Source organism: Rhinolophus sinicus, linkage group LG11 (genome assembly GCF_036562045.2).
Source record: "Rhinolophus sinicus isolate RSC01 linkage group LG11, ASM3656204v1, whole genome shotgun sequence".
Classification (NCBI taxonomy): Eukaryota; Metazoa; Chordata; class Mammalia; order Chiroptera; family Rhinolophidae; genus Rhinolophus; species Rhinolophus sinicus.
In genome coordinates, this window is record NC_133760.1 from 10,030,280 (window position 1) to 10,055,971 (window position 25,692).

At 45.1% G+C, this 25,692-nt stretch overlaps 1 protein-coding gene across 2 annotated transcripts in view; it reads right to left on the minus strand.

The window, feature by feature from the left end:
* The window catches only part of CD177 (CD177 molecule), a 99,881-nt gene that overhangs the window by 39,554 nt on the left and 34,635 nt on the right, over positions 1-25,692 (minus strand). The window contains exon 1 of one of the 2 annotated variants that reach the window (XM_074314227.1): positions 23,334-23,397. The exons of the other annotated variant lie outside the window; for it this stretch is intronic. Coding sequence (XP_074170328.1) covers positions 23,334-23,382 — 49 coding nt within the window. The 5' untranslated portion in view covers positions 23,383-23,397. Of the gene's footprint in view, positions 1-23,333; positions 23,398-25,692 lie in introns of those variants that run through there. 2 annotated transcript variants of the gene reach the window in all.

The window sequence follows — 25,692 nt, forward strand, 5'->3', positions numbered from 1 at the left end:
GTTGGTGTCACTCCCACTGGAGTATAAAGGGAAAGGACTTTGCTTCTCACTCCCCACTCCACACCTGCAACAAGCTCAGGGACCAACGTATAACAAACACCCAATTGCTTTTGATGAAGGAGGAAGGAATTATGATGAGTGAATGAATGAATGAATGAATGATTCATAATCTCTTCAGAGACGGAACCTGGATTTAGAGTCCCTGGAATTCCGGCCACATAGGACAGCCTCCTGTCCCTCCAGGGTCTGAGACCCATATTTCAATCGTTTTACTGCTCTCTCTAGAGAAATATTCCTTCCTGAAATTGGTCTTAGGCCCTGGGGCATTAAAATAATTTTCACATATCGAATAATTTTAACTTCTTCCCGAATGTTCACCTCATAACCACCAAACACGAATGGCCCATGAGAGCCAGAATGTCAGCAAGCTCATGATCCCTCCTTTCCGTCTGTCACCCCTTCTTTGTTTGCACAAGTCCTCACCTGCCCTCAACAAAAGATGAATGACTTTAATGACCAAGGATAGAAAGCTGGTTCTGTTCCCATAGCCACACTCCTGCCTGTCCCCCTCACTCTTTTCTAGATCATTCCTTGGACTCTGCTCTATCATTTATTGGCTCAATGGCTCATGTCAGTCAAATTCACCTGGGAAAACCTGACCCACTTCTTGGCCTGCGTAGTCAAGTGACCACTGGCTTACTCCTGGTCCCCAAGTGTTATTTCTGCTCCAACCCCAGTCCCTAGGATGTCCTGGGAAATGGTGCTTCATGGAAACAAACACATCTCGGCTGTGTGAGGGAGGTCTGTGCAGCGGGAAGGAACTGCCCTTGGTTGGCTGGATAGTGAGCTGGTCAGTGAAAAACCAGGACAGGTACGGGGTGGGGGGGTCTTTGACTCCCAGTCCTGTGTCTTTTCGCGACCAAATCCTACTAATCTATTGACACTTGAGAAAGTCTGTGCTTTCTCCCAGATGTAGAGCTGGCGGCCTTATGTTCTCTGAACACTCAGAGCCTCATGCATTTGTCTTGTGATACACAGACCTGCCTTATTCTTTGAAGGACTCAGGTTGGCTGAGAGGTGAGAGGTGCCAACTGTGATTGAAGATGCCTTTGGAGGAATCAAAGGTACCACACAGGGCAATGTTCTCTGTTATCTTCACATTGGAGTTGCCTACACCCAACATCACCAATAACACTCTGACCCCGACAGTTTTAATTTGCATTTCCCTGGTGGTAGAGATGTTGAGCATCTTTTCATGTGCTTATTGATCATTTGTATATTTGCTTTGGAGAAATGTTTATTCAGGTGTGTTGCCCATTTTTCCACCAGGTTATTTGGTTTTATTGCTGTTGTTGAGTTGTAGAAGTTCTTTGTATATTCTGGATATTAACCCCTCATGCGATATATGATTTGCAAAATATTTTCTCCCATTCCATAGGTCACCTTTCACTCTGTTGATTGTGTCTTTTGATGAAAGAAGTTTTCATTTTGATGAAGTACAATTTATTTTTTTATTTTTTTGCCAGTGTTCTTAGTGTCATATTCAAGGAATCATTGACAAATTCAATGTCATAAAGCTTCCCTCTGTATTTTCTTCTAAGAGTTTTATAGTTATAGGTCTGAGCGATAGGATTAGATTCATTTGGATTAGTTTTTGTATGTGGTATAAGGCAACGGTCTGCTTCATTCATTTGCATGTAGGTATTTTTGTTCAACACCATTTGTTGAACACTCTGTCCTTTCTCCATTGAATGGTCTTGACTCCTTTGTCGAAATCATTTGATCATATAGTTGAGGCTTTATTTCTGGGTCTCCCTTGTACTCCATGGTGTATATGTCTGTCTTTACGCCAGAGTCATGCTACTTTGGTTATTTTAGCTCTGTATTAAGTTTTGAAATTAGGAAGTGTGAGACTTTCAATTTTGTTCTTCTTTTTAACATTGTTGGAACTATTTGGTGTCCCTTGAGATTCCATATGAATTCTAGGATGGACTTTTTCTACTTCTGCAAAAAAAAGTCGGGATTTTGATAGGGATTGTATCAAATATATCTGTAGTTTGGGGTATTTTGACATCTTAACAATATTAAGTCTTCCAATCCATAAACACGGATGTCTTTCTATTTATTTGTTTCTTTCTTACTTTCTTTCAGCAACATTTGGTAGTTTTCAGTGTATATATCTGCCACCTCCTTGGTTAAGTTTATTCCTAAGTATTGTATTCTTTCTGATGCTATTGTGAATAGGATCATTTTCTTAATTCCATTTTTGGATTGTTCATTGTTACTGTAAAGAAATGGAACTGATATTGTGTTGATTTTGTCTCCGGTAATTTCACTGAACTTATTAGTTCAGTGAGTTAACAGATTTTTGTGTGTCAGTGGAATCTTTAGGGTTTTCTACATATAAGATTATGTCTTCTTCTAAAAGAGATAAGTATTCTTCTTCTTTTCCAATTTGGAGGCCTTTTATTTCATGTTCGTGCCTAATTGTTCTGGCCAGGACTTCCATACTGTGCTGAATAAGTGATGAGAGCGGCATCCTTGTCTTGTTCACGATCTTAGTAAAGTTTTTGATGTTTCTTCATGAAGTATTGTGTGAGCTGTGGGTTTGCATATGTGGCCTGAGCATATCGAGTAGTTTCCGTCTATTCCTACAGTCCCTGTCTTTTGATCAAACCATAACTGCTTCTCTCTAGAGATTTCTTTCACCATAATATTCAGGCCACAGATGAGGAAGTAGAGTCCTGTTCAGATTGAGAAATCCTTTAGATGGAACCTGTCCAGGTCCAAGGTCATGGAGACGGGACTTGGCCATCTTTATTGCATAACAAATTATTTAACTTAAAGAAGTAAATGGCTTCCCCACTTTATGTAAAGCTGCCCTGGCCTCAGAGATGAACAGGGGTGGCAAGTCTGCCTTCTCCAACCTACATGGAAGTTTATATGAGGAGCAGGACCTGATTTTTTTTGAAGTCTAAGAAAGTTCCAGGAAAGGATCAGTAAAAGTTCATGAGAGAAAAATTCCACCTGAGGATGAGGATGCTGGACACGTGAGCTGAGAAGGGGTTCCCGGTGCTGATACTACAGAGATGTCCAGGAGGACAGGTCAGGGGTCGCCCTGAGGTGATCTGGGGTCAGATCTCTCCTGAACAAAGACACTTGTCCTTTTGCAGAGGTCAGGGCCATCCTCTGGTGACCTTTACAGAGCTCACAATGGACTGCGAGCGGCTGAGATGTCTGAGGAAGCAGCGTGGCCTCAGTCAGTCACCTCTTTTGTCCACAGAGCCTGTGACAGAGCCCACCCTCCTAGCCAGCAAAGCCACAGTCACAGAACATAAGGACGGTGTGGTCCTGACCTGCTGCACAAATGGGATCTCCACATAGTGGTTCCTTAATGCCCGGAGTCTGCGGCTCACGGAGAGGATGACGCTGTCCCAGGACAGCAGCGCCCTCACTGTAGACCCCACCAGCAGGCAGACACTGGGGATTATCACTGTGACATCTCCAACCCCATCAGTTCCAGCGAAAGTGCTGGATGTGGAATATGAAAGATCCTCTTCCCCACCTCTATGTTATTAAACTCTGAATAATTTTTTAATCTGAAAATGATGGTTATAATGTACTTTTAAAATTATATAAATGTCTAACCACTCTGCTGTACCCCTGAAACTAATATGAAATAATATTGAATGTCAACTATAATTTTTAAAAAATTAGATTTGTTGTGCATAGTCAATGATGAAGGTGGAAAGTCCTTAGAAGACTGGCTTTGAGTCCATAAATGCTCAAAAATGTGAACTGACATTGTCATTATTGTTGGTTTAAGGCCACATTCCACTCCAGCTCCCATCCCTGCTTGGTCTCAGTTGCACCATCTCCACAGTGGAGGTGACACTGTGTCCTTCAGAGGACGGGCAGTCGTCGTGCAGTGAGGGGTGGGAGCACACGATAAGCTCCCGGGAATCCCAGCTCTAGCCCTCCTCCAGGGGGACGTGTGGATGGCGCCTGGACTCAGACACGGGCAATGGGAATAGGTGGGAAGACACACATGTGGGTAGCAACACCCATCTTCTTCTCCCTGTCTGATTCCTCCCAAAGAATTCCTAACATCTTCTTGAGCATTCTTCTTTTCATAACAACAGTTACTTGCACAGGTTCAGTAAGACTCTGTCCTCCTTACTAACAGGATATAATTGGAGACGCTGGTGAAACAACTGAGGCTTTGACTTGAATGTCCTACCTTAGAATGATGGCCATGGAGGCAGAGGGGACCGGAAATGTGAAGGAGCTAAGCTTGACCTGATGGGTACTTTAGCATTTTAGAAGAGAGGATGTCACCCAAAACTAGAGAGACTGCAGGTGAAGTCTGAGGGTGGGGCTTCCCAACCTCAAGAGGCTGTTAAAAGTCCCATGTGAAGTTTCTTAGGAAAACCTGCATCAGAGGAAACTATGTGGTGAATGTCACTTCCTCTGCACTTATGTAAACAATCAGGCTGAATCGAGTGAGACCAGCCATGTTGTATGATCAAGAAAACTCTTCCTTGCAGATGATGTTTGATCAAAGGGGGTGACTGTCGAGAGAAATATGCTATCTCCCTGGAAAACTCCAGAGGCACAGCCTTCTGGGAGACCAGATTCCGGCCTGTTCAGTGTCTTTCAGCTATTTTGCAATCTTTTTAAATGACAGGAACAGACGGAGATGGGTCTTGACCGAAAGAGATGTAGTTGAGTTTTCCTCCACTGTGCAGACTTTTGTTATGACCCAGAGGCCTTAATGTTCCTCTCAGAGTCACTAAACTTTAGACAGGTGCTTCCTGACGATGCGCCCCTGACCTCCCTTTTCTTAGAGTATTTCCCTTAGAAATGTAATCGCAATTTGTACTTGCAGATTCTTTCTCTGCCCCTTTGAAAAGTATGTAAATCTCCTTAGAAGCCTCTTGCCAGTATTAGGACCCAGGGAATGTCTGTCTCAAGAAACTGGACCCGTCCTTTTGAAAAGTAACCCGCCTGATGTCTCCATGTGTCCCAGGCTCCGAGGGAGAATAGGAGCCTAACATGGGTGGGACCTTCACAACCCAGAAGTAAAACTACTGCCTATCGGGGTTTCATGAGAAGTTTTATTGTTCTCTTCTGAAAAGCCAATTAGCAAACACAGATGCCTATGATTCTTTCTCCTGCTCTTGAAATCTCTCCAGCTTTTTGTTTCAAGGGCGCTGAATTCAGTTTCTGTCCTATTGCATTGTCTTGAACAGTCTTTCTCACCTCTTTAACTTTGTCTCCTGCAAGTTTTACTCTGACGTGACCTACCTGTAATTAGTTGATCCTGTCACCTTGCCCACACTGTCAATCCTTACCATATTTTCAAATCTTCCCATTTTTTTCCTTCTCTTCATCCTCCTCCAAATGAATGTTTCCAGTTTCCTCCCTCTCTCTGACCACGTCCACAGTAGGAGACGACTTCACCATCCAGATCTCTCTGGGGCCCTGGGTTGTCTCAGAGCAGCCTTTGTCCCAGAATCTGAGAAGACGTGCGGGCTGTCGCCTGACAGAGGCCTGAAAGTGCACACCTCCGCAGCGGCCCCAACCAGCCACAGTGTTCTCACTCCACACACATTTCCATTGCACCTTCAGGATCACAGAGATTTTAAAAGACATTCTGTCATAAAACTCAACAACTCTAGTGGACAAGCAGGTTCCTGCCACGTCAGCTACTGACGGGCTGACGGCCGGCTCTGGACCATCATGCCCTGGGCCCTCCCTAGCCTTGAGCTCAGCCCAGACATCAGCGTCCTCATTCTTTGTTTTCTTTGTTGTTTTTACAAATTGCCTGTGCCTGTCCTGAAGAGAGTCCATGAACAGAACCTGGGAAATGGAAAATAAATCTCTTCTCTGGTCCTGTTTCCTTTCTTGCTCCTTCTTGTCTCTAGGGTATTTGGCTGAATTCCTTGGAGACTCTGCCAGAGGTGGATTGTGGTTAAATAGAGGTGGGCATGAAGCAGGGCCTGGTTGGCACCCCCAAAGTGGAGGCCTCTACATGTCCCCGGCCTCACCTCTTCTTGGCCTATAGCTTAAGGATAGGTCATCCCCCTGTGGCTTGAGCTCAGAATGTCCCTTGTCGCACCCAGTTCCCTGTTTTAGAAAATTACCCTGAAACTTCTGTTTAATACCCTTAGGCTTATTGATCACAATCTCAATGGTCTACCAGACTACTCTCATCTTTGTTCCTGGATAAATGACTCCACCGGAGAGCCACATTGCCAGAGGGAAGGCTCCGTGCAGACCCCCGAACTGTCCTGTAGCTTCTGGAGGAACACCCAGATTTTCCCTTAAATACCCCAAACCGGTCTGAAAATGTTTTGCCATGACGGTCAGATATATCCGAATGAATATATCTGAAATTTTCATACATAAAAAAATGTCATTTGTATACAAAGCAGCTTAAATTGTTATTATTAAATGCATAGTCAAAATGTCAACGTTTTGTTTTTTGTGTTTCTGACAATTTGGAAAAAAAACCTTGAAATTAAAGCAGCGAAAGAGTTAAGGCAGTTTTTGCAGGTGTCAACCCACTGCCTTCTCAGACCCCCGGTGCTCTGAGAATAAACGCTTATTCTGTGACCCAGCTCCTGTGTCGGTCTATTGGCTGAGCGGCGCAAGCAGCACCAGCCCCGGACTCAGTTGGCCTCCGGTTTCAGGCATAGAGGGGCCCATGGAGGGATGGGGTCTCCTCAGATTCAGGATGAGAAATTGTAAAGCCTGGGTAGGGTGTCAGAGTGTTAGGCATGGTTTGGGTTCAACAGAATTTGGGTGCCATGCAGGAGGGCTCTTACTAGGGGGTTCAGGATGGGGTTGAGAATTCTGAGTGAGTTGCCAAACTACACGTTGAAGGAGGAACAACTGGAGGTGGTGCGGCTGAAGTGGGGGGTGCCGTTCTCTCAGACTCGGATGGGCGTGAGGGGTAAGACAGGGTTGGGGGAAAGGATAAGGTTCTTGAAGACTCAGATTAGTGCCCTGACACTAGGGACAAGAGGAAGCACCAAATGTACAGGCTGACAGGGGACATGGGACAGGGGACAGGGGACGAGGGGGAGAGGGAGACGAGCATCCAGTGAGGGGCCAGGAGTCTGGAGAGCGACAACGGCCTGTAGGAGGGTGGACACCATGCATGCAGAAGGCAAGCAGGTGTTTGGAAATTCGAGTCAGGAAGCAAGTTTGAGTGCGGGGTAGTCAGGCTGGAAAGGGGATTGGGATGGAGCCTGGGGAAGGTGTGAATGCAGGGCACACTAGGGGTGCGGGCCAAATTGAGGTCCTGAGATTTCCAGTCTCCAGTTCTGACCTGGTTCAGACACGTACAGCTGGCTCTCAAAATGTGGTCTGGGTGCAACAGTTTCCACACAGCCTGGGAAGCCAACCCTCGCCCTCATACCCCAAGACCTGCTTCAGCTGAGTCAGCAGTTAGCCATGTCCCAGGGGATTTGTATGTCAGCTGAATAGGAGCCTGGGGACAGGTGAGGGAGTGGCTGATGATGGGGGGCGGGCGGGGACTGAGGGCCACGATGAACTTGGAGTGAGTGGACCCTTTTCCTTCTTTGTTGACTAGTCAGAGCGAACTTCCCATGAACAGTTGAGAGCTGTGCTGGAGGGGCAGGTGCCAGTGGTCTTGGCCACCTGTCCTTATTTAATTGAGGATTTACCACTTCCATCTGTGATGGCTGCTGCTGTCCCCACCTGACCTTATGTTGGGAGTGAGAGAATCCAGGTCATCGTGAGAAGTTCTGGCTACCCACCTGGTCATATCACGTCCCACGTTCAGACACTCCGTCTCTCCCCAGGCCTCGAACAGGCTGGAAGCTGTCATTCTATCGCTGTAGAAGACGTGGTCTTACTTTAGATCCCTAGAAGTCTGCATGTCATTCTCTTATTAGGTCCCACCAAAGGTTTGACAAAACACCTTTCTCCTTCTAACATGGATTATATGGAGGTACAAGTACCGTAACTTGTCCTTTCCTCTGGGGCGGGGGGTGGGGGGTATATCCAGCATGGCCCTGACTGCTGGAGCCATGAGACTTCACAGACATAGCAGATCCTTGAGTGGTCACAGAGGTAGAAGTCCCTACAGCCACGGAACTCTCACCCCTTTGCTTAAATTGGTGATCACTAGAGCTGATCCTGTCACTGGTGTCACTGTCATCACTGATATCATTGTCCTCAAGCATCAACAGCAGCAGGCATCCATTTCCACTCTTTGGAGCACACGTGTCTTACTAAGGCATTTAGAAAACTTGCCATTTTGTTCAGCATTAGTGGGAAAGCCTCTGATTCTCACCATTAAGGATGACATTAGCTGTAGGTCTGTAGAATTTTTATGACTTGAGTTCAGCGTGGAATTTACTTGGCAGATGGACACATCCATCAGGGCCGGCTTCATGGGCTCACAATCTGTGCGGTCACCTAGAAGGGACTGTGGTAGATTTAATACTCTGCTTTTGCCATCCTGAAATTCTTAATGATTGTTGAACAAGGAGTCCTGCATTTTCCCTTGACATTGACGTTTACTGGTTCTGCCCCTAGGAGTGACCATGAGTTGATGAGTTCCCTCTGGGAAAAAAAGGTCTGACCCTATTGGGAGATGCAATTTGTGAGGTGACCACCAGAGGGCAGCACCACCATAGGTAACCTAGAGGGGTGTGAAAGGATTTGGAGGGAAGTTTGGCTTTTGCTACTCTGTTTGTGTCATTATAAGTCTCTAATTAGTAGCAGGACCACGCCTCCCCCACCTCTGTAGCTCACAGAAGGAAGGGTCTCCATTCCTGATGTACTTCAGAGAGTTCAAATGTGAAGAAATCACAGCTAGCTGGCTCAAATGTGAATAGTATTAAAGAGACGTAACAAAGTCCACACTAAATGTTGTTCTTAAGAACACACTGGAGAGATGTGGCTGGGAAGGTGCATCTGTTAGTGACGGGGAGAAAGCAGCTGTGTCCTCATCTTCCAAAAGGGAAGATGTTAGATTATACCTAATGTGAAAAATCAGTAATTATCCTCAAAACACGTTGTTCAGAGATGACTTTGTTTCCGTCCAGGGGAACTGTCACAGATGTCCTCAGCGTGGCCCTGACTGAGATGGCAGAATCTTCCTGTGATCACTCTGAAAAAAACACTCAGAGACACAGGGCTTATCACGGCAACATCCACTGTTGTTACATATACAAGAAAGAGAACATCCAACAGGAGTGAGCTAGAGCTGGCTTTGCTCATAGTGTAAATATTAGAAATAGAAAAATAATTTCACGTTCCAGCCACAGTGAGAGTTCAAATCTACTTAGGGTTGTAGGTCATTTACATCAAAACAAGATGACCCCTCTGGGCCTTACACAGCTGAATTAAGATTCACCTGAGAAACCCAGACTTCTTGGGTCTTTGTCCAAATGACATATGATGGGCACTGACATGTTCTCTCTGTTTGCTTTGTTTTGTTTTTGACATTAGGAGCAGAGAACTGAAAATTCTACAATCCTGGTTTCATGACCCAGTACCCTCACCAGTCCATAAATGGCCTGCCTTGGTGTTTTAGAGAAATATTACTTATTGAACTTAATTTTTATTTTTTAGTTATATATTTGGAAGCAGACTCAAGGTGCAGGTTCAGGAATGATCTCCAAGGACAAGACTGGAGATATGGCTCACAAGAAAAAAAAGCTGTTGCTACTTCCTGGATGAAGAAACTGGGAAATCGAGATGCTGCATTTATCTTGAGCCACAGACCTCTGTGGCCTCTTGGTAACGACAGGCTTGGGAGCCACCATCTCTGTGGCCCTGAGTGACGAGAGAGGCACACCCGCATCTCACAGGAACTACTTCCCTCTTTCAGGCCTCACACACTTGCATCTGCTGTTAGAGATTCCAGGAACTGCTGTCGTCAGATTCCCAGGCTTTGGTGTGTTTTCCAGGGGGTTGGAAGAGAATGAGCTAAATCAATCTGGGGTATCTATCGTAGACATTCTTGGGGCACCTGTAATGTAACATGTGCACAACCAAGGTCTTTATTCCTGCACTTTCCAATCTGATCTGACCAGAGTCTTCCTCTTCTCAGTCAAGGTCAATTCCATCCTTCCAGATGCTCAGGCTGGAAATCTTGGCATTAGCCTTGATGCCTCTCTTGCTCTCGCACTAATCTCTCATCCATCAGCAACCGTGCAATCAGTTTACAAAATATAAATAGAACCCAAATACTCAGGTCTAAACCACTATCACCCCTACATGGGTTGTTGTAGGGTCTCCTAACTGGTCTATCTGCTGCCTCCTTGATCCACCTTGTTAAAATTCACAAATGCAATATAGGGCAAAATGAAAAAAAAAAGATATAAAAATTCACAACAGAGGCGAATAATAAGACCAAAGACAAAAGGAAAACATGAGGGGGTGGCCGGATGGCTCAGTTGGTTAGAGCGCCAGCTCTGAACAACAGGGTTGCGGTTCAATTCCCGCATGGGATGGTGGGCTGCGCCCCCTACAACTAAAGATTGAAAATGGCGACTGGACTTGGAGCTGAGTTGCGCCCTCCACAACTAGATTGAAGGACAATGACTTGAAGCTGATGGGCCCTGGAGAAACACACTGTTCCCCAATAAAATAAAATAAAATAAATAAAAACATTTAAAAAAAGAAAACAGAGGAACTATAAGGAACACGATAAAATTAAATACATAAATGTAATATAGGCAGAAATGAAAAAAATGATATAAAAATTCACAACAGAGATCAATAATAAGACAAATGACAAAGAAAGCATGCGATGTTACAACTAAACTACAAAACGACCAGCATTGAGAATCACTTGAAGTCTAGCTGAACAGAAATCCTATAACTGAGGACATACAAAACAAGCCATGTAGAGAATGGTAGGAAGGGCAGAGACTCAGAATTGTCTGGTCCACACCCATGAGTGGGGATTAAAAATCGGGAGAATATCTAGGTTGGGGAGGTACCCCCTGAGGAGTGAGGGGTCCCAGCCCCACAACAGGCTCCCCAGCCCAGGATTCCAGTGACAGTAATAGAAGTCCCCATAATTTCTGGCTGTAAAAACCAGGGGAGATTGTGGTTGAGTTAGACGAGGGTGGCTGGAGTCCCAGGTGTTCCTCGTACAGGGTCCGCACATAGACTTCCGTGCTGGTGGATAACGTATATAAATGTAAAATATGTAAAAGACCAAGCTGAAATAAAAATTCATAGCAAAAATAAATAATAAGACAAATAAAAAGTAAGCATAAAATAAAATATAAAAGAACATGATAAAATAAAATATAGAAATATAAAATACATTAAATGGACAAACAGAAATAAAATTTTGTAATAAAGATAAAAGGACATAAATAAAAAGAAAGCATAAAAATAGATAACTATGAATCAAGTAATAATAAATTAAGTAGAGTTAAAAATATTAAAATAAATGAAAATTAACACAAGACTAAAATGGTTTAAAATGGATATTTGAACGTAACTTACTACTAATGTTGCTTATAACACATAATAGCCCCTGAATAATTAAGTGTTGAATGAATTCACTCAACTCCTTACCTTCGTCCTCACTCTCATTTATCATGTGTGCCCATTCTTTTCTCTGCTACATCCTGAAAATAGTATATTGTAATACACTTTTTTTCAAGCACGCATGGCACATTTATGAATATTTGCCACACACTAGGCTAAAAAGCCCATTTCTGCAAATATGCAAAGACTGACTTGTACAACCACGTTCTTTTCTGTGAACATTGTGCTACTAAGTTAGATCAGGTTGCCAAAAGTTAGAGTGGTTTTAACCTATTGAATTTCCAAAAATTGGAGTGATACTATAAACTCTTCATTTTGCTTTAGGACAGCAAGTTCACTTAACAAAAAGCAATATGCTGCTCAAGTAAATAGTAACTAAGTAACTCTTGATGGTTCAATATCCCTTCCCCACCCCCAGGGCTTTCTTTTTTTTTCTTTTCTTTTCTTTTTTTTTTTTTAAGATTTTATTGGGAAAGGGGAACGGTGTGTATTTCCAGGACTTTATTGGGGAACCGTGTGTTTTTCCCAAGTCAAGTTGTTGTCCTTCAGTCTTAGTTGTGGAGGGCGCAGCTCAGCTCCAAGTCCAGTCACTGTTTTCAATCTAGTTGTGGGGCAGGTGGGCACAGCCCACCATCCCATGTGGGAGTCGAACCAGCAACCTTGTTGTTGAGAGCATGCGCTCTAACCAACTGAGCCATCTGACCGCCCACTGGGAGCTCAGCAGCAGCTCAGCAGCAGCTCATTGTCTTCAATCTAGTTGCGGAGGGTGCAGCTCACTGGCCTATGTGGGAATCGAACTGGCAATCCCGTTGCTCAGAGCTCACGCTCTAACCAACTGAGCCATCTGGCTGCCCTTGATGGTTCAATTTTATTAGAGATTTTTTTCAGGTTTTTGAGCTAACATGTTTTAGGTTGTCACATCTCTCCTTAAAAATCACTTGGGGAGGAACCAAGATGACACAGTGGGTAAACGATGTGTTTATGTTCTCTCACAGCCACATCAAAATTACAACTAATCTGCAAAACAACCATTATAGAGAATAGCCTAAAATTAAGCTGAACTGAAACCTTTCAACTAAGGACATGCAGAAGAAGACACCTCCAGACTGGTAGGAAGGTCAGAGACACAGAACAGGCTGGTCCCACACCCGTGTGTGACCATTAAAGATTGGGAGGGCTATTTTGGTTGTGGGGGTCCCTCACCATCGCCTAGAAGGGCAAGAAATCCCAGCCCCACTTCAGCCCAGGGTTCCAGTGCTGGGGAGAGAAGTCCCCGTAATTTCTAGCTGTGAAAACCAGCGAGATTGTGACTGAGGGAGACTGAGTGCGGCTGCACTCCCAGGCGCTCCTCTTAAAGGGACAGCAAACGGACTTACCCACCAACGGATTCACTTGCTCTGAGCTCCAGCATTGGGGCAGCAGCTGGAAAGGCGTCAGGGACAAATGGTGGGGAAGTGAGTTGTCTGGCTTGGGCCGGGGCTAGGAGAGGCAGCTTTCTCCTGGATGGGGGAGCTGGTGGAGACCATTGTTTCTTTGTTGAGCCCTCCCTATTACCAGCGTGTGGAAGCTGGCAGCCACCATATTGGAGTATCCACCATTAATTCCCCACACCCTGGCAATTTGATACCCAGCCCCGCCCAACTTTCAGGCATATCCAAGCACTTCCAGTGGCTTTTTCATGCATATCGCCTGCCTTGGCTCATGCTGTAGACTATCCTAGACTCTCAGAGGTTCCTGGAACCCAGACAAGCAACATCTGGCTTGAGTGTGTCCTGTGCCTCTGTCTGAGCAGCCCTAAGCCGGCACAAAATGCAGCTGGCCTAGGTTCATGGCTTGGCCTCTCAAGGCGCTTCCAAGCATAGCACAGATGGCAACCATCTGCAGATTTCTTTCTGGTTCCTGCTGGGTGGCCCCAGGTGGGGCACCAGCTGTGGCTGAAGTAGACCTACAGTGGATCCCCTCCAAGGTGGTCCTAGGGCTGGCACCCACAGTGGCCAGCTGCAAGACGAGCTGAAGCCCTAGGGTCAGCCCCTCACAGCGGCTCTTCCACTGTAGTCCAGGCCAGTCCTCACACCCGGTGAGCCCAAGAGTCAGTGCCTCACATTGATGTGCAATTATCAACCAAGGCTCATCTACAAGAGGAGGGCACACACAACCTACACAAGGGACACACTTGGAACGCATGGCTCAGGCGACCAGAAAGACTGCGCCACTGAACCCCTCAGCACACCTACTACATAAGGCCATTCTACTAAGACCGGGAGACATAGCAGCCCTACTAATACTTAGAAACAAACACAGGGAGGCAGCCTAAATGGGGAGACAAATAAATATGTCCCAAATAAAAGAACAGAACAAAGCTCCAGAAAAAGAACGAAGTGAAACAGAGATAAGCAATCTATCAGATGCAGAGTTCCAAATACTGGTTATAAGAATGCTCGATGATCTCAGGGAAAACTTCAACAGAGAGACAGGAAGCACAAAAATGGAGATGAAAACCATAAAAAAGAACGAGTCAGAAATAAAGGATACAATTATTTCTGGAAATGAAGAATATATTACAGGGAATAAAAAGTAGATTAGATGAAGCAGAGGATCCAACCAGTGATGTAGAAAACACCCAACCACAACAGCAAAAATAAAAAAGAATCCAAAAAATTGAGGAGAGTTTAAGGGGCCTCTGGGACAATATCAAGTGTACCAACATTTGCATCATAGGGGTACCAGAAGGAGAAGAGAATTGAAAACCTATTTAAGGAAATAATGACAAAAAAATTCCCTCACCTGGTGAAGGAAATAAGACATACAAGCCCAGAAAGCACATAGAGTCCCAAACAAGATGAACCCAAAGAGGCCAACACTGAGACACATCATAATAAAAATGCTAAAGGTTCAATACAAAGAGAGAATCTTAAAAGCAGCAAGAGAAAAGCAGTTAGTTACCTACAAGGGAGCCCCCGTACGACTGTCAGCTGATTTCTCAACAGAAACTTTGCAGGCAAGAAGGGAATGGCAGGAAATATTTCAAGTGATGAAAAGCAATGACATACAACCACGATTGCTCTACCCAGCAAGGCTGTCATTTAGAATTGAAGGACAGATAAAGAGCTTCCCAGACAAGAAAAAGCTGAAGGAGTTCATCACCACCAAACCAGTATTACAAGGAATCTTAGAGGGACTTCTTTAAGATGGGAGGGGGGTAAGGATGGGTGAAAGGGAAAGGGATTAAGAAGTACAAATTGGTTGTTACACAGTAGTCATGGGGATTTAGGGTATAGCATAAGGAATATGGTCAATAATACTGTAATAACTAGGTATGGTACCAGATAGATACTAGATCTATCAGGGTGATAGATGGGAATGGGGTTGGGAGCAGGGCGAAAAAGGTGAAGGTGTTAAGAAATACAAATTGGTAGTTAATACAGTATGGGGAATATAATCAACAATGTTCTAAAGATCATGTAAGGTGCTAGATGGGCACTGGACTTATCAGGGGATCACGTCATAGACTGTGTAGACGCCTGACCACTGTGCTATACACCTGAAGCTGAAGTAGAATAATATTGAATGTCAACTATAACTAAATATATAGGTGTATATAGTCACAGGATGTGAGTACAACATAGGAAAGATAGTCGATGGTATTGTAACAGCTATATAAGATGTCAGAGGACACAGACACAGACAATAGTTTAGTGGTTACCAGAGGGTAAAGGGGGTGGGGGGTGGGAGGTGAGGGTAAGAGGGATCAAATATATGGTGATGGAAGGAGAACTGACTCTGGGTGGTGAACACACAAACGGATTTATAGATGATGTAATACAGAATTGTACACCTGAAATCTATGTAATTTCACTAACAATTGTCACCCCAATAAATTAAAAAAAAGAGAAAAAGAAAAAAGATGTCAGAGGAGTAGTAGCTTGGGGAGTGGGTTATCACTTTATGAGGGGTTTAAATGTCTAACTATTATGTTGATTTGTGCACCAGAAACTAATTTTAAAAAATGGAAAAAAATCACTTGGAATTCAATCTCTTGGTAGGAGATTTAAGCATATGTCTCTCACTAATCTAGAGAGCAAACTAAAAAGTAAGGCTAGAGAATATCTGGACTATGCAAGACGCTTGAGCTAGCGACATATATATTATATTGTAATACATTTTTTTCAAGCACACATGGCACATTTATGAATATTGCCACATACTAGGCCAAAAAGCAAATTTCAACAAATACTCAAAGACTGAATCACACAACAATGTCCTCTGAACATTGTGCGATGAAGTTAGAAAACTGAGTGGAAGGGTAACCAGAAAAGCACCATATGCATGGAAACAACCTTTTCAAAAAAAACCTCATGCTTTGAAGAAGAAATGGTAATGGAAATTTGAAAATATATATAACTCAGGGCAAATATAGTTTATGGAAAGCACACAGGATGCAGCTGAAATGTGACTTGTGAGTAAATTTAAAGTGTTAAAATGCTTAAAGTGGAAAAAAAGAAAAGTATAGTTGTTCATGAGTTAGTTGTCACTTTAGAAGTAAGAAAAAAAGAACAAAAATTCAAAGGAGAAAGAAAGTAAAGCTAAAAGCAAAACCTCAGCAGCTGGTTACTATGTATTAGAATTAAAGTCTAGAGATGCTTCTTTAAAAACCAAACTTCTGGCAAGATTATTAAGAAAAAGTAAGTGCTGGCAAAAGAAGCAATACTAGGAGTGAAAAAGGAAACAATGACAGACAGCAGAAAATAGAGGGATATTACGAGCATCCTTATTGTAAATATTTGAAAAATTAGATAAAAGGAATGAATACCTAGAAAGATAAAATGAAACCAGAACTGAGTCAAGAAGGAAGAAAGGCATGAGTGGGCCCCTTAACCAATATAGAAACTGAGTTAGTATTTTTGATCCTTCCAATAAAGGTTACACAAAATCTAGATAATTTGATAGGGAGTTTCCCAGCATTTAAGGAAAAATGCATCCTAATCTTACACATACCCTTACAGAAAACAGAAAAGAGAACACTTCTCCAGCTCTTGTGAGGCTAGTATAACCTTGACCGCCCCCAAACCAGAAAGAACTCAGAAGGGAAAATAACAGGCTAACATCAGCATATACGAACATCCTACAGAATATTTGTATATATGTAACCACACTCCAGCAATTAATGAAAAAGATACTGTGCATGAAAAGTGGGTTCATTCTGGGAATACAGTGAGTTTAACGGTAGAAAATCAGTGTAATTCACAACATTAATGGTTTAAAGAAGAAAAACCATATACATTTTTTGAAAGACAAAAAAATCCCACTCCACTTAAAATTCAGCCTCCACTTAACATGTTAACATAAAACTTATGTTAAAAACTCAGGAAAAAAAAAATGGGACGATCAAATGGCTCAGTTGGTCAGAGCACAAGCTCTGAATGACAGGGTTGCTGGTTCGATTCCCACATGGGCCAGTGAGCTGTGCCCTCCACAACTAGATTGAAGGACAACTACTTGGAGCCTATGGGCCCTGGAGAAACACACTGTTCCCCAGTATTCCCCAATAAAATTAAAAAAAAAAACAAAAAAAACCCTCAGTAAACCAGAAATAAAAGGAGCTTCCTTAATCTGACAAAGAGTGTCTACAAAAGCTACAGCACATGTACTTTTTAAGATCAGGGAGCGAGGCAGGGTGTCCGCCATCACCACTTCTAACTGTACATCTGGGTTGCTTGCCGTGCAGCATGACTAAAACGGTAAAATAAAAGGTCTGAGAACTAAATAAAAAAAAACAAGGTCATAGTTTAAAGGTGGTACTATTGCCTTATGGAAAACTCAGAAAAACCTGATCAATGATCAGGATCCATACTGTAATTTACCAAGATTGGCAGATATGGGATCCATGAGACTCAATGCTATTGCTTTAAAATACACGTGCACTTTTTAAAGATAATACTAGTAATAGCAATCTAGGAATAAATACATCTATATGCAAGCTCTTTATATAGAAAAACATGAAACTTGGCTGAAAGACATACTAGCAATAACTAACAGATGATAAATAATTCAACAGATGAAGAGAGAGATACTATTTTCATTAATAGGAAGGCTGAGTACAATGACGATGCCATTCTTCCCAGTTATCTATAGAATTATGAGTTTCTGGATCAAGTCCTAGGCATTTTCTTTTAATTTGACAAGCCAGTTCTAAAATTAAATAGTATAACAAAGAAGAAGAGTCACAAGGTGGCAACTGCCCCCCTACATGACAAGATGTATCATTACGGCACTATTTCAGACAGCGTACTGCTGGGACACTGGGGGACTGTATAAAATTGAGAACTACTCCCACACACACAGAAACTTTATAACAGAGGCGGGATTACAGATAAGTTGGGGAAATGAAACACTTTTCATAAACGATTCTGGAAAAATGAGTCACACACACATGCAGCCTTGGGGAAGTATTCCAAATTAGATAGGAAAGTGTTAATGTAAAGGCAAAAGAGATAAATTCTACTGTACTAAAATTAACATCTATTTATAAAAGGAAACTATGAAGACAGTCAAAAGACAAGCCACTAACTGGGAAAGCGTTGTGCAGCACACACAGCTGACAAAGAATCGTATTCCGAATATATAAAGGACTCCTACAAAGTGACAAGGGAAAGACCACCCAGCAGAAAGCTGATGTCACAGCCCAGGAATGTGTGTGTGTGTGTGTGTGTGTGTGTGTGTGTGTGTGTGTGTGTAACAACAGACATGTAGAAACAGGAATGTGCATAATGACAGAGTTTGTGCAGCACAAAAACAAAATCAAACGCCATCCGAAATGTTCACCAATAACCGATTTGAGAGAAATAAAATGTGGTCAGTTAACACAGTGGGAGACGATATAGCAATGAAAATGCAAAAGCCACAGCCAGCCATGCAAGTCTACGCGAGTGGGTTTGGGGAACGTAATTTTGACTGAACAAAGCAAGTAGAAGAAAATTCAGTGTAATTTCATTTTTATGAACTTCTAAAACACTCAAAATAAAATATATGGCTCAAGGATACAGTGTGTGGTTGGAAACTAGTGCAGATAGCGTTGGAGGCTATTTTGCATACTGCTGCTGGGGTGGGGGGGCTGGGAGTGGGTTGGGTTGGAGCACACAGGGCCTGTGGGGAACTGTTTTCTTCTTCCTTAAGCCGGGTGAAGACACATGGTGGGTTTTTAAAAAATGGTTGCTCTCCATGCCCTGCGCAGATGTTATAAATAATTCTTTTGACTATATTCAATATGATATGTGAAAACAAAAGAAAAGTTTTAAGTTTTTTGTGCCCTATTCAAGAGGTAAAAAAAAGCCCCAGCGTAGACAGACAAGCTCAGTGCAGACCTTTACCAAAAGCCCTTGATGATCAACCAAGTTCTTAATAACATGGACTTTACAACCAGGAATCATAAGACATTTGAGAACAATCTGTAACGAAAGAAAAGGGGGCGATGAAGAACAGCCAGGTGACCAAGGTGCACACACTGTGAGGACAGGGCATGCAGGCAGGATGTGGAGCAAATGGACCGGCGACTGGGGGGAAACTCACAAGTTTGGAAAGACATGTAAACATCCTTAGACTTTTTCGGGATTCAGGAAGATTGCTGAATGAAAAGATGCAGTCAGAACAAGGAAGAGTTCCCAGAGACCAAAAGAGTTCAGTGTAATTGCTGAAAGATCGACCGAATGATCTGGGACAGGAACAAAACAGAAATTGGCTGGGCCCTGGGCCCAGAGGACGCCGGGAGCTGCCTAGGCTACTGTGCCAGCTTCATCTTTGGCAGTTGGTCCCTCGCACAGCATTGCCCATCTCCCAAGAACCAGAGCCCACCGTGGCAGCTGCTTGAGACTATGGCTGCAGCTGCTGCGCTGCCCAAATGGGGTGTGGGATTGACTCCAAGGGCCAGGGAGGCCAAGCTAGAATGGGTCTCAGAAATCACCCCCATCCATCCCCATTTTATAGATACAACTGGGGAAACCAACCACAATGTGAGGGGAAAGAGAGACAGGACGCATGAGAGAGAAGTGGTTTGAGGACATGTGCACATTAGCTTAGTGTTTAGAGGATGCCACCTCTGTTCTAAGTGTATTAATTCTGTGAACAAATCCAGTATTTAGACAGCTCGACGAGGAGATTCATAGGATATTTGTTCAGGAATTAGGTTTGAATTTTATCAAATGTGGTTGATGTGGTGAATTACATTTTAATATTGAAACATATTTGCTTTCCTGATATAAACTCCACTTGGTCATGATACTTTTTGTTGGTTGGTTGGTTATTATTAATTCTGGATTGGGTTTCACGGATATTTAATTTGATTTTGTATGTATATTAGTAAGTGAAATTGGTCCATATTTTCTTGTCTGGTTTTAGTGTCAGTTATACTAATCCCATAAAATGAGTTAGGGAATGTTCTCTTTTTAAACCTTATAATTCTCTGAGACGGTTTGTTGAGGATTGTCTTTAACTGGAGATTTGCTAGAACTCACCCATAAAGACACCAGAGCCTGGCACTGTGTGGTTGGAGGAGGGAAAATACTGGCTCTCACTGTAATTTCTTTAATGCTTATTGCTCAATTCATATTACCCTTTTTTTTTTTCTTGAGTCAGTTTCAGTTTACATTTATCTAGATAATTGACCATTTAATCTTGGTTTTAAAATATATTGGCATAACATTCATGGTAGTCTCTGGTAAATTATATAATCTCTCTTGTATCTCCCTGATATGTCCTCTTTAAATTTATATCAATATATCAATCAATCGCTTTCTTTCTCCCAACACCCCGGTTTGGAGGTGAATGGTACAGGGTGGAGAGAAACACGTAACAAAGACCCTCTCCGTGACCAGACTTGAACCAGGCTCCTCTGAGCCTCTGGTCAATCACACCTGACGTTGGGTTCTGCCTCCGACCCTGTAGCATCCAGATTTAGCAAGAATCCTGCTGAGTCAGTTTAGCCAGAATCCCCCACCCTTGATATCTGATCACCCTCCATATCTGACCAAATTCCTCATCCCTCACCGTCCTCGGGTGATATCTGATCACTCTGGCCCGACTTCAGTAAGAATTCTCTTAGGTCAGTTTAGCAAGAATTACTTTCCCCTCTTGGTAATTTTCCATCCCCCGACGGCCCCACCCTGCACCCTGGCTATAAATCCCTCCTTTTCTTTGTTGATTCAACATTGAGCTCAATCTCTATTCCCTGTTGCAAACCCCACTGTAGGAGTCCCTCTGGACAGAGTGCGTCTTGCCACCTTTCACAAGTGTCAGGACAAGTTTTTCTTTAATACATGTAAACAAATAATTACAATATGGTTGATGAGTTCTAAAGAAAGTACACAAAAAGGGGCTCTGGGGTCACAAGGGAATCAATTAATTGCATTTTAGGGGGGTAAAGATCCAAGAGTTGGGAAAATATAAGAAAAGTGGTAGTGCCCAGGCATGATGGGAAGTTGGGAGCAGGCACCGCTAAACACTGTTAAGGCCAAACTGCTGGCGGTGATTTGGGGCAGTTCAGTGTCACTCAGTCACACAATGTGCACATCCTACGAGTGAGCAAACAGACTTCTGGACATCACCTCACAGTAAAGCACAAGTACAGCGTGTTAATCTCCACGGCGTTTGCTGCAGCCGAGTCTGACTGATCATTGAATCAAAGGCATTTACGTCCCAGACACAGCAAACAACAACCGAGCGTTTTCTACGGCGCAAGGCTCTCTCATTCTCCAGCCTGTGATGGAGGTGTGACTGCGAACCCCAAGGTAACTCTAATTATGTAGAGTCCAGGTAACGCTACATAATTGCTTGGATATGGTGGTTTACTTTTATAGATTAGGAGGAGGAGGACAAGTTTGCAAATCTCCTGTAACCCCTAATACAGCAGTGATCTGTCCTCCTGGGAGAACCTCTAAATTATGCTATTTAGGGAAATGTTGCTCATATTCTCACTGTTCTTGAGAATTACCTGAGGGGCTTTTTGATGATGGAGATCCCCAGACTCCATGTTTTTAAGGCCAAGCCTGAGATAAACGGGGCTGGGGTGGAGATGTGCTGTCCCTCCATTGGGAAGAGCTGCAGGGTGCAGGGGGCCAGGCAAACGGGGGGGGGGGGGAATGAGTCATGAGTCATTGTAACGTCAGGAAGGTAGGAAGGTTAAGAAGAGGGATTGATCTACAAGATGAACCTGTGTTTATCAGATGCAGAAGGCCTGCCCATGAACCCTTGCATTTAAAATAAATGTTTGTTAAAGGGCTCTCAAGTCCCCTTACCTTGAGACTTCACACATGTCCAGGGTCACCACACACACACACACCCCTAAACACACAAACATACACACCACACACCTCAGGACATGGACAACACCAGACAGTCATCAGGAGCAGAGCAAAGAGAGCCAACGGCCCTGAAGATGTGCCCGATCAGCTCAGAGACTGCAGTGAGGGCGGTGATGGGGCTGGGGGGTGGGGGGCTGCAGGGAGCGGGGAGGGCACCGGGGCCTGGGGACTGCCGGCCAGGGGGCACTATTCCATACAGAGAACACATCTCTCTGCAGCAGCGCACACGCAGAGGGTCCCCAGGGCCCAGCAGCCAGGGCCTCCCACCAATTCCAACCTTGCACCAGGGCATGCAATTTGCAGTCGGTGCCCCAAATGGGTGGCACTAGGCTGATGGTGGCATTAGGAAAAAACATCTTAAGAAAATTATCTCATAGGAGTTTCTCTGAAATTCAGGATCATAAACCGTGGCAACATTCCTTAAGTGTGAATCTACCCCCGAAAATGGACTGTCGGTGACTGGACTCAGTCAGGAGCTCAGTCCCAGCACCTGGGGGCTGACAGCTCCCTGCCCCCCAGGCCTGGGCCCCTCTCTGAACCACAGGAGCCTTTGATGCTCCCTCATTAAGGGGGGAGGGGGTCTCTGTAGTGTCCTCACCATTCACCCTCCACCTCTAGACTCTGGGCAGGATCTGTTGTCCACTCTCTGATGTGATACTTAAACTACCAGCCTCTACTTCCATCCTTCAGCCATCACCACATTGTAACAGGCCCAGCAGGTGCCTTTGTATGTGATTTTGAGGGGAAAGTTCTCACAAACAGTGGCCCTCACCACCTTGCCCTGACCTCCACCCTCAGTGCCTCATCATTACCCAGCAGCATTGGGACACTTTCTTTTTTTTTCTGTAGTCAGATGCTTTCTACCCAGCGGGGAATGTGTGCCTCTCTACCCTGTGTACGGGGGTGACTAGTAGAAGTGGACAGAGTGAAATCGCTGGAGTGTTCACAGATGATCTATATGAACTGATAAAAGTTGAAAATCATAGGAGAGCCTACGCAAAATCCACTTCCCAAGCTAAAACATGAACTATAAGCAGCTTTCACCCTGTCCTTAAGAACTAAATTGTAAAGAGTGACATTAATAATAAACCAGAAGAATGAAACATGCATCCCAGTTACCGGTAAAACTGCTATCTCTTTGTCCCTCAAAGAGCATTCCAGGGGATTACCTTCATTTTTACCACGTAGGAAGGGGATGCCTTCCAGTCAGCATGTCTCCCCACCACCCTGACGCAACTGTCGATCTGTAATTTTTGTGCCCTGATAGAAATTAGCCTTTCTCCCTTTAACTCTCAACTACAACACTGGGGGCAGCTCCTGAGCCAACCACCCACAGCCGTGTTATTGGGGTGCCACAGCGCCCTGCAGTCTGTGTCCTCGCCCCCCCCACCCCACCCCCGGCCTGGTGTGTCCCAGGCAACATCCTACAACCTTTATGCCAACCGTCACCTGAGCCCTGTGCGCCTCGCTCGGGCCGCATCCGAGCACTTGGGAACCTTCTGGAAGCCGAGTCCCCGTCGAAGGCCCACCCCACCGCCCGCTGCTTCAGGACAACAGCAAGAGCGCGGGGCCTGTGCACGCGCGAGTGCGCGCCGCCGCCCCGCGCCCGGAGTCTGCGCCGCATCCAGGGCATCCAGGGTGAGCACCGGGTCCCGTTCGGTGCCCACAACCACCCGTCAAGATGTGGCGGGACTAGCACTCGCCAATCCCGGCCCGCGGCGGTCACAGGGGCTTGGAGGCGCGTTCCCACCAGGAGGCCCAAATCCCATCCCCGCGCCATTCGCTCCGCTGCGATGGTTACGCGAGGCTTAGGGTTTGGTCAGCTCCGCACCGAGAGCGGTGTGTGGCCCGGGGACCTCAAGATCGCTCTTCTGAGAGCGGGGACCGGGATCTCCAGGGCCTCCACCGTCGGAGAGCGCCCAGACCCGAGTGCCAGCGAGACCGTGCTGGGCCCTCAGGCAACGAGAAAGCGAGCCCGGGGTTGGACCGGGAACCGCTCCGGGTTGACAGCCCGACAGTGAGCAGGAGGCGGAGCCTGGGCGCCCCAGATGAGAAAGGGGGCGGTCCCTTCCTTGTGCCCCGGCGGGCCCCGGTACAGAAGCGCCTTCCCCTCGGTCCCGCAGGATGAGACAGAGCCTGATATTCGGCCCCTGTCTGCGGGCCACTTGCTGCGGGGACCGCACCAGGCCAGGGCCCAAATCCTCAGCTGGGTGGGCACTCAAACTCCACGGCCTGGATCTACAGCAGAGGCCACCAGTGGGGCCCATTTTCCACTGCGGACCTCCTCTTGCCGGGTGGCCCTCTGAAAGTCGAGGCCGTCCAAGGCACCTCTGGGGACTCAACTATCAACTGCTTTCACCCTGATGGGCCCTGCGTCACCACCATGGCTCACCGACCACCGCAGGCCACCTCCACCAGCTCCCACGGACGGCACTGCCAACCTCCCGGACCCCTGTCTTTCTCCTGCGGAACCACCCAGCAAAGGAGCTTAAGTGGAATCATGAGATCCCGACTCCCCACCATCCTACTCTGCACTTCTTGAAGACACTCTGCTCTTCCCATACTGAACCCACTTGGGGTCCCCCCAAAAGGAGATGGGGGCCCCTTGTAGTCCCAGTCCAGTAACAGCTGCAGCACCTCCCAGCCCCTCTCCCCCCTCAATTCCTCAGCCCCCACCTTTGCCAACCCTAAGGGCATCACACCCACAAGTGGCCTGTGTCCCTATCAGCCCCACCCCACTTAGACCTCGGCTGACTCAGCCTCTTCCACTTCTGAGAACTCAGAAGCCCCAGATTTCTGACTCAGCCATCAAGGAGGTAATGTTAGCCATAGGGGCTCCTGGCCCCTTTCTTTCAAAAAGTGGGGGCCCATGGCCTCTGTGGGGACCCAGAAGGAGGCCAGGCAGGGTCCCCTTGGGCATGAACTAGCCTCCTCTCCACCCTGGAGACACCCTGTTCTTATCACAGCCCTTGTCTTCCCCCCACTCCCTCCGCCCACCCGCTCCTTCCTGTCTTCTCCCCACAAGGCTGACTTGCCAGGAAGCCTCTTCCTTCCCCACCTGCCCCACCTGCCCAGGTTGACATACAGATTCGTTCTCATATAAAATATTAAGAGGTTGCTATTGTCATGGAAATTGTCATATTCTTTCTTGTTAAAACTTATAGAGTAAGACTTTGTCTGCAGAGGATTTTCAACCTTGCACTACGCTCATTTTGGACCAGAGAATTCTTTGTCCTGTGCATTGCGGGCCTTTGAACAACATCCCTGGTCTCTATCCAGTAGGTACCAATAGTTCACCCACAGTTCTGACCACAAAAAAATACCTCCAGACGTTGCCCAAGATCCCTGGGAGGAAAAATCCATACAGTTGAGAACCACTGAACGAGACCTAAATTGTTTTTAAGGTTAAATCTAAAACAAGATAATGATGAATGGAAAACATTAGAGATAGACCTTATGTGTAGCACAATGTCATTTAAATAACTACAAAATATTTCAGGCAGAATAGAGAAGATCTAAACCAGGGAAGGGTCCTTTGGACACTGTCACGGTCTGGTCTTTCCATCCAAAGCATCTTTAACTACTGAGCAACATGAATCTCGTGGTTTTCCCTAGTTACAGAGGCAGAAAATGCTGCTGTAAACAAAGCAGCCACTTCTCTGTTGGAGCTCACTTTCTACAAGCTGTGGAGACAGAAGAAAAGCAAATAAACAAGAATATCCTATGTCAGTTGAGGATATGGGCTATAAAGAAAAATAAAGTCAATTGATTCATTTCTTCTGAGGAGCTG